The following is a 9949-nucleotide window of genomic DNA, read 5'->3' on the forward strand; positions in this document are numbered from 1 at the left end:
CAGCTACAGCTTCTATCACTTCCTCAGGTGTGGTTGTCTCATCCATGTGTTTGATCCTGAGGGTTTCTTTATCGGTCATCAGGTGGACTTCTGCTGACTCCTCAAGTGTGGCCAGGACCATCTCTTCTATGTTTGGGGACCTGGTTCCCGGTTTCCCCAGTTCGAGGAGTAGTTCTCCTGCTCTAGTAAGCCGTATTCGGGTGACTCTTTCACCTATCTCCTTCATGTTGGGTGCTGCCTTGACCTTCCTCAAGATGTCGGCATGCGAAGTCTCGCCCAGTGCTTTGATCTTAATAGCTTCTGGGCGAGGCTTCCTGCTCGTGGTCTTAGTGGTTTTACCCTCTCTAGTGCCTTCTTTTTTATTGGTCTCTTTTCTCTTCTCTTCTTTCTTCTTAGCTTTGCCCTTTCTTCTTACCTCTTTCCATTCGGAGGCTTTTTTCTCGGCAATCTCCTTTCATTCTTCGCTCCCCCTTGTGAGCAGGGTTTTTTCCTGGTCGCTTTTGGCCTTCTTCGTTGCTGGCGGGATCGTCGGCGATTGCGTCTCTAAATTTCCACGCTTTTTCGCTTTTTCTCTAAAGATGGGCGATGTTTGGATCTCATCGTCCCTTACCGTCAGGTTTTCTGTACTTCTTTTGGCCCCCTGGCAGGAGAGCACGCGCAGCCTCGCGTACTCCTCTATCGTACAGTCTGCCGTTCTGGCCATGGTCTTCAGTTCTGCGTGGAGGTTCTTCTTTTCTAGAATAAACTCCACCAGCTTTTTGACCTTTCTCTCCAGGCTCTTGAAGCATTTATCAGCTTCACTGCAGTCTTCTTTTTTTTGATTTAATTGATTATTCTTCATGTTGGTCCCACGAGTAGCTAGGGAAGTTGTCGTCGATCCCACGCAGAGCCCCGCGTGCGTGGGACAAGGCTAGATATGAGGGAGTTTCGCCAGGTGCTCCCAAGGCTCCGTTTGAGACTCTCTGTTACCTCCGAGAGCCAACCAGGCTACATCGGCACGGGTCGCTTCACACCTTCAGCTTGGGGGGTCCGTTACCCTGGACGGGGACCCTTTAACAAGGTGCTATCTTCCGGGCCAGATGAGCCTTGGTTTTTTAACGAGGTTGATACTCCTCCCCCTCCTCCTTCCCTGTTTCTTGAGTAGCAGGGTCCCGGGCTTGGGACCGGCGGTGGCGGAGTTGTTAGTGTTTGTGTGTGTTATTCATTATGCGTGTTAGTGTGTCAGAAAATGCACAATGAAATATTGAAACTCGACTTGTTATTGAGAGACTAGCCCAGGAGTAATCGAGTTTGAATATTTCATTTCACTTTTTATATATTTCATTTCACTTTTTCACCACTAGATAGGAGCCTCACTCTCTCTAGAACTTTTTGTTTTCCATAATCCTTAAGTAGAACCGTTTCGTTTTTTTTTTCAATATGTGTCTACGAAAGCGACTACTTGTTTCGTACTGACGATGGCCGGTCAGTAGTCGTAAGCCGATACACAATTCTATATTTTTAAAAAAACATTCCTTTTTTTCTAAAAATACCAACTCTTGCCATTGTAATCTCAATATGCATGGTTATGAGGCTGCCACCACTGCATTCCACCATTGCAGGATATTGCGGAGAAGAGTTCGTGGCTTGTAGAGAGATCGTTGTAATATTTCTTTTCTCAATTCTTAAAAATAATCTTAGTTTAGAATAAATCCAGGGCAGTCTTCTTCAGACTTCCTTATTCATTGTTATTTGAATAACGTTTATTAATTATACACCCAGAAATAAATGCTTACGCTGTTGATTTACATATCTTACAATGTATACTGGGATACAGTAGAATACAAAAAATACAAGTCTTCATCGTAGAGAATAATTAACTGTACAGTACTGATTTGATTTCATTGCAAAAGAATATAATTATTTCTGGTTGTTAAAATGGCTAATAGATTTCGGATTCCTTGTTATATTTGCCCTAACGCTTTACATGCTAGAGTAATGGTACGTTTGGCTAACGCTGAAGATGACCTTCTACGAGAAATCGCTTTTACAAGACGCTTGGAGAATGGAAGACCAGAAGCTCCTATTGATCTTGAAACTCGGATCTGTAACAATTGTAATATAACAATACGCCGTGAAATTCAAATGTTACAGGCTGATCCCAATTGCACTCGACTCAATGTTCTTTCTCATCGTACTAATAATGAATGTTTGGTGTGCCATAGACGTATTAACATTCACAGATTATGTTTGCAATCCAGAGTTGATATTTTTGTAGAGCGAAACATTTATGTGCCAGCAAGATACTGTTGCTGTAATGAGCATTTGGATGAAAAGGGTTTATTACCACTCAATATTATTGAAGATTTCAGGTTCATTAATAGACCATACATTTTGAATGGTCCAGAATTACAATCATTTGTTCAAGCGATGCGTGAAGAAATTGTGCATAGCCCTGTACGCAGATATGAAGATGAACGCACTTTAACAGATGAACAATTTCCAGCTATTTCTCCTATTTCAAAAGATAACTTTAATGATCTTTTCACATACTCTGATCCTGTCATCGTTCCAGGTGGCCATCGTTATGTGTCTAAAAAAGACCTTCTATGTTTCCTGTGTAAGTTAAAACAGGGTCTTTCGGATGAATTTTTATGGGTAATGTTCCATTATTCTTCAAGGCAAGCTACGAGTTTAGCAATCAGTACAGTTCGACAATCGTTGATGACGAGATTTATAGATGAGAACATAGGGTTTGGATCAATAATAAGGGAGGAATACATAGAAAGACATATAACACCATTTGCAAATCGCTTGTATAATGCCACACCTGAAGAACCGACGGCAATTGTGTACAATGATTGTACTTATCTAAATATTGAGAAGAGTTCTTGTTTTAAAGCCTTGCGTCAATCGTTTTGTGTTCATAAGAACAGACATTTATTAAAACCTGCCATGTTTGTAGCTCCAGATGGATATATACTTGATATTCAAGGACCTTATTTTTCGAATGCTGCTAACAATGATGCCAGAATCCTTTTAAAAGAGTTTCAAATGGATGTTGACGGAATGCAAAGATGGTTTAGAGCACAAGACATTTTCATACTGGATCGCGGATACCGAGACGCCATTCCTATTTTAACGGATATTGGCTTAGTTACATTGATACCACCTTTACTTGATCGTAATCAAGCTCAGTTCTCAACAGAAGATGCCAACCAAGCTCGAATCATCACAAAAACTAGATGGATCGTGGAAGCCAGAAATGGCCATCTGAAAAGTATATTTAAATTCTTTGCAAACGTTATTCCTACGTCTCATATTCCCAACTTGACTGATTTTCTGCGTATAGCCGGTGCTATAATAAATAAATATCATAGAATAATTATGATGCCTGATGCAAACGTAGAATTAGCAGAACAGATGTTAAATAAAGTTAACGAGCTCAATCTAGTGCAAGCTCGAGTAGAAGTTGAAGGTCTTCAACGAAGACGAGGTCGATGGGATAACCTAACTGCAATGCATGTGCCATTGTTTCCGAATTTGACTTTGGAATATTTACGAGGATTAACTTGTGGAACTTATCAAGTTGGGCTGGCACCTTCATACGTTCAGGATTCTTCTTTAAGGGCTGAGTTGGAAAATGAAGAAGAAATCGGAGAAGACGAACAAACCTTTGAAATCGATCGGAATACCAATGAACCAGGTTTTATGAGAATAAGAATTTCCTCTAGATTCAGAAATGCTACGAAACATCAAGTATGGATAGCATTTAATGAGGAGTATAATCAAGAGCAAGATGTTGCAAATGAAGGAGAACCTATTCTTGGTTACTACTGTACATGCAAGGCTGGAGCAAGAACTCTTGGAACTTGCGCCCATGTAGCAACTATTCTTTGGTATTTGGGATACGCTCGACATGAAAATCAGGTGCACTATCCATCGCTCAGATTTTTGCGAAGCGTACAAGATGCACAGATGGATATTGATCAATTAATTGAAATAATAGATCCTCTCGGTTAATAGAGATTAGTAATGTGAAAGAAGAGAGAGGAAATAGGCTTTTTGCTTATTGTTTCTATTTTTTTATTTTTTTTGTTTTATACACACACGTATATATACACAAACCCAAACACATACACACACACTGACTTACACATTTACATACACACACTCACACACACATACACACACACATACACACGCTGACTTACATTTAAATACATACATTCACACACAATCACACACACACACACACACATACGCACTCGCACACGCATACGTACACCCACACGCACACGCACGCACACACACGCATAAAGCATTCTCCAACTCTCTTCAAAAAAAAAAAAAAAAAAAAACACACACACAGGGATCAGACGCTCATCACGTCCACGCCGTTGATCCTGGATTCGGCTGAGAATGGGTCACCGTACACTATCACTTTCGCGTAAAACAAAGAGATATACGGATCAGAGAAAGAGGTTGTGAGTATTTATATGTGCATCGACTTTCAAATGTCCACAAAATATAAATCAATGTACATGCATTCAATAAAAGCATATCATTGTCGTCTTAAAATGGCTAAGACGTATACTATGTATTTTTGGAGCTAACACCCTTGATTTGTCCCTAAAAAACGAGTTTCCGGATATGGTACCCATGGAGATATTTGATCAGTATGTTACGAACTATCGATTTGTCAGTGTAAGATTTAAATTAACCGAAAGTATTTTTCCATTGGTTTTGTGCGGGGTTTTTTATATAATCATTGGAAATTAACTATCTCAATACTATTTCACATACTCATACATTACTTATTTCTCTCAAACTCTGTGAAAACAAACATCCTTTGTACTAAACAAGTTTTCTTCTATTTCAACTGTTGCATTTTTATCTGCATCATTAGATTTAGGATGAGTGCAAATACATATTTTACTTTTCTTTTTTATTATCCGTTTATGTTGTTTCTTTATTTTTTGTAGTTTTAGACGGATGATCCTTGTACCTTGATAGGTGACAACTCGCGCGAGGCGAATTTGTCCCGTACGAAGGCCTTTTTAACAGCCGAGCGGCCTTAGACTCGGGCGTTAATTATAATTCGACACTCGATATCGTTTTTGTAAAATAAATAATTGAACGTTTATAACGTTTTTCGCTTGTTTATTAAAAGGAAAAATGTAATAGCGATTTTCTTTAATATAATGGGGAAGCATATGGATACACTTATAGGCGTTTATAATTATAATATTTATTCTAGTCTCTTTTACAACATAAATAAGTTAAGCAGAATAAAGAGATGTATATATAAATTCTCAGACGCGTAATGTTCGCCTCGCGATGTCTATTATTTTTTTGGTTATATAAGAAGTATTACTCCCTTTGTATTAATATTGTAAATATAAATTGGTCCAAAATATTATTTGCTTCGTGATGTGGCCAATAACTTTTTCTTTGAATCTGATCAGATCAACTGGTCCAATATATTTTTTATCCAATAGTCTAGCAACACTCAAGAAAATGATAATTCCTATGATTTTCCTTTACACAAAATTATTAAAACAATTGTACTCGACACTTCTAATACTTAATCGCAACTCGAACAGTTATATTCTCAAACTCTTATTATGGATTTAACTTCAGTAGGAAAAATACAGGCTTCTTAGTTGAGCGCTCACTCCTAACTGACTAATTCTCTGGCGTTGTTTTCGCCAGTTTATTATATAGCCTTTGTCCCTTATATCCGTCTCTCTCTCGCGCATATGCTTTAGACGTTTACGTTCCTCATGTCGGCTCGTCTTACCTAGCTAAGCACGCTGACTGCAGCATGCTGTCGCAGCATGCTAGCGCAGCGTGAATCAGCCTGTGCCGCTCATTCCCACCGAGTCGCGCACACGAATACTGCTAGCTATACTATGTCCGCGCGGAAATCTCAAGAGCAAAATATTATTCGATAAAATATAATTATAACGTAATAAGATGTCACATAACATACCTCTAGAAATTAATTACTTATGAATCACAAACAATAAAAAAACAAAAGCTTGTTTGAAACATCCAACTGCACAAACATTTAGAGTTTATAATAATTGAAAAATGTCATTTTATGTATAATTATGAAATGTAACTGTAATATTAAGAAGTATCGAAGAAAAGAAATGAAAACACTCATGAGAGTAAAATCTTCAGATCTCCTTCGACAATAGAGAGAAGTTCTCAAGCAAGTAAGAACTAGGTATAACAATGCTGGTTGTGCATGATTAAATAGTAAACTAACAAGTAGATCCAAGAAGTAGGCAAACAAAGTAATAGACATAAGTATTTGAATTTCTTTTCAAACTGTGATCAAACCTCAGCAATAAGGCAAGGAAAATTCCAGCTACAACAATGTAATTACAGCATAGCAAAATTAAAGTCCTGCAGGCCCTTTTCCAACAATTATTGGGGAAATACTAGCTTAATACAAGCTTCAAATGACCTGGCTGCTGTGACCATGACATTTATTCCAAAGACCTAAAATATATCATATACAAACAGCCCAGACAGGAGAATATCTTCAGTCACCATATTGTTCCAATACAAAAGCTTTACTTCATTGATAGCAAACGTAATCCTGAACAAATTGGTGGCAATGCTATACTGTAAAAGTTGATTTGTGTAGTATTATAATTACTTCAATTAAAATAGAAAATGAAAGATTACCTTTTTTAGCAAATACCAAGCACCTACTAAAGAGCAGCATCCTAGGCAAATCAAATCATGGAGTTTCATACATTTAAGAATATATATATTATAGTAGAACTATTCCAAGTATTGTAACTTTGTTATTATTATGTCTAAGCGAGGAGATGTTACTGCTAGACGTAATAATGTATAAAATACTGTCGCGTTGGTAAAAGTTGGTTCATAGTTAGGAGTTAAGCTGAGGTTGGTTAAAGGGATAGCGCCTTTATTATACGAGGTGTGATCAAAAAGTAAGGTGAATTTTTATTTTTCTCAAAAAATATTTATTTATTCATCAATTTTTATTTTATCTCCTTCAAAGTAATCCCCCTCGGATATAATGCACTTGTGCCAACGCTTTTTCCCATCCTCAAAGCATTTCAAAAAATCATTTTTTGTGATCTTGTTTAGTTCATCCTTCGATGCCGTCTTTATCTCCTCAATCGTGGCAAAACGCCGTCCTTTCATGGGCCTCTTCAGTTTTGGGAACAAGAAGAAGTCACAGGGGGCCAGATCTGGGGAATACGGTGCCTGTGGCATCGTTACTGTGTTGGTTTTAGCCAAAAATTCGCGCACAAGCAACGATGTGTGAGCAGGGGCGTTATCATGGTGCAAAAGTCAATTTTTATTTTTCCACAAATTCGGACGTTTCTGGCGGATTGCTTCGCGCAAATTGCGCATAACTTGCAGGTAATATTCCTTATTTACTGTTCTACCCTGTGGCAAGAACTCAAGATGTACCACGCCCCTATAGTCAAAGAAAACTGTAAGCAAAACCTTTACATTTGATCGAACTTGGCGTGCTTTTTTTGGTCTTGGTGATCCAGAATGCCTCCACTGGGACGATTGAGTCTTAGTCTCGACGTCATAACCGTATACCCATGTTTCGTCACCTGTTATAACCCTCTTGAGTAAATCTGGATCATCGTTGACGTCATTCATTAGCTTTTGGGCGATGCTCATGCGATGTTTCTTTTGATCGAAATTGAGCAATTTCGGAACAAACTTCGCTGACACACGTCTCATGTCTAAAACACTCGTCAAAATTGATTGGCACGAACCAAATGAGATGCCAATATCATCAGCAATTTCTCTAATGGTAATTCGACGATTTCCCAACACTATTTTCTTCACTTCTTCAACATTCTCATCAGTTGTTGATGTGCTGGGGCGTCCAGAACGAGTTTCGTCGTCGGTGTCTTCTCGGCCTTCTTGGAAGAGTTTATACCACTTGTAAACATTTTTTTGGCTTAAAGTAGACTCACCGTATGCCACTTTCAGCATTTCAAGTGTTTTGGAACATTTGATTCCATTTTTCACACAAAATTTAATGCAAACTCTTTGATCCATGTTTTTAGACAGCAGCAAATCGTGGAGCACGCAAAACACTTCTAACCTTGATGCCTCTCACAAACAAACCAAACATACTACAAAGCTGAAATTTGGAACGTATGTTCTAGACAAGTGTACCGACATAACCAAATAAAAAAGTCGAAGATCGAACGGACGTAGCCCGCTAAATTTCAAAATTCACCTTACTTTTTGATCACACCTCGTATGTAGCGTGTTTAGGTAGATAACTTAGTTTCTTACCTTGTTAGGATTGGATTTCAGAAGAAGTTTTTACAAACAGTCTCAGGTGTTTGCGCTTGATTTAAGATTTATTGTTTAAAGACAATTTTATAATGCTTAGCAGAGTATAATTCCGGTTCTGAGTAGCCAGATAGTGAGACTTAGAAATAACAATATCAGTATAAGTACGAGTACTAGAGTATGAGTGCTAATATAAGCGCTTAATATGAACTGTGCGAACTGTGTATTGTGTAAATTGAACTGCTCTGAACTGACTTTCGCGAATCCCGATCCAGCCTTTTTTTAATACCATAGGCTGATGTGCCCCTTCCTGTGTTATCGCCGAATTAATATGCGGTGAGTAATATTATGTAGAACGTGCTTAGACTAATCTATCCCGCTAGATAGATTTATAAATGTTCCCGTGAGGGTTGATACGATGGGAAATTAAATGATCGATACCCGGTTAGTTACCACAACCCGTTGTGTGACATTTACTTATCCTAGTTCGTCATGTACGTTTCCTTTGTATTGACATGACATGCCCACCCCTCGGAGTCCTTTGCTGACAAAGCAAGGGACTAGCGCTCTCCGAGCGTTACTGTAATTATTATTATTATATTTTTTTGTTTTGTTTTGTTTGTTTTTTTTTGTGTTATTACTATCTTTATTATTATATATATATATTTTTATCTTATTATTTCTAAGAATATGAAGGACTTGGGATAGAATTACAGCAATTGTAAACGATGAACCTGTAAACTCCTCTGGAACCTACATAAAACCTCCTTGCCAATACATCTGGCGCAAGGAGCATTAGCGAACATGAAGTGTTCGGATCGGACACACTCCATGGCCATTTGTTGGTCGATTGATGCGGCTGCGACGTTTGCCCGGCAGAAGAAACACCCCTGCCAATGTGCGGTGTCTTGTCCGCACACACGGCATGGATTGAAAGGGACTCGTTCGGTCCGAGTATCCGTTCTGATTATTATTTATCTTTGGGCGTTTTATTACTATTTTATTTGTAGTTATCAGAGAGATTTTCAGAATTACAAAATTTTCCGCCTTTAGTTTTTTCTTAGCCTTTAAATAAATATGGTGGTTTGTTCTGAGTTCGCACAGCTGGGAAATCTGTATTAATCCAGTGCTATTCAAAAGAAAGGGTTGTACTACGCCGTTACAATTCACATCAAAGGAAGTATTGAGAGTCACTAAGTATAGCAAAACATTATTTTGTAACGTCGGTATAAGATAGTAGTCAGTTTCGGAGCTAGTTTCAAGTTGACAAAATACAAGATTTGACTCTTCCGATGATGTTAACAGACTAAACTCGCAGGAATTATTGTTTGACTTGCGTATAGTCGGGCGCGGGCACAGATAGAAGGAAAAAATACGTTTACACTCGTTATCAATTAAATACTTGCTTACAAAGGCATGGATAGTTTCTCCCTCTGTCACAGTCAGGTAATCACTTTGTGGTCTAATGAACTTAGCGATTCGGTTAGTTTTGTTAGGATACTGAAATACTAGTAGTGAATATAATTTGAAACTCTGTGTATTGCTGCTTGCGATAAGGGGAAAAATTACTTCGACAATGATGTTCTTACGAAAGTAGACTACGTTAACTTCTGCAATTTATTGTAGTGTTATGATATTGATTTTTGACATATGT

General features: G+C 38.2%; 1 protein-coding gene and 1 pseudogene across 1 annotated transcript; one reads left to right on the forward strand and one right to left on the reverse strand.

The window, feature by feature from the left end:
* The first annotated feature begins 1977 nt into the window (after positions 1 to 1977).
* On the forward strand, positions 1978 to 4002 carry LOC131665456 (uncharacterized). Its single transcript, XM_058937338.1, has one exon. It carries the CDS (start codon positions 1978 to 1980, stop codon positions 4000 to 4002), a length of 2025 nt encoding a protein of 674 aa, XP_058793321.1.
* Positions 4003 to 4914: 912 nt separating this feature from the next.
* LOC131665457 (minor histocompatibility antigen H13-like) lies at positions 4915 to 6750 on the reverse strand (annotated as a pseudogene).
* Between the last annotated feature and the right edge of the window lie 3199 nt (positions 6751 to 9949).

Source organism: Phymastichus coffea, unplaced genomic scaffold, assembly GCF_024137745.1.
Source record: "Phymastichus coffea isolate CEN01 unplaced genomic scaffold, Cenicafe_Pcof_1.1 PCOF00051, whole genome shotgun sequence".
In the NCBI taxonomy this organism is placed as follows: domain Eukaryota; kingdom Metazoa; phylum Arthropoda; class Insecta; order Hymenoptera; family Eulophidae; genus Phymastichus; species Phymastichus coffea.

Excerpts from the sequence above, each read along its gene's own strand:
- LOC131665456 (XM_058937338.1), top strand. The coding sequence starts at position 1,978 with ATGGTACGTTTGGCTAACGCTGAAGATGACCTTCTACGAGAAATCGCT.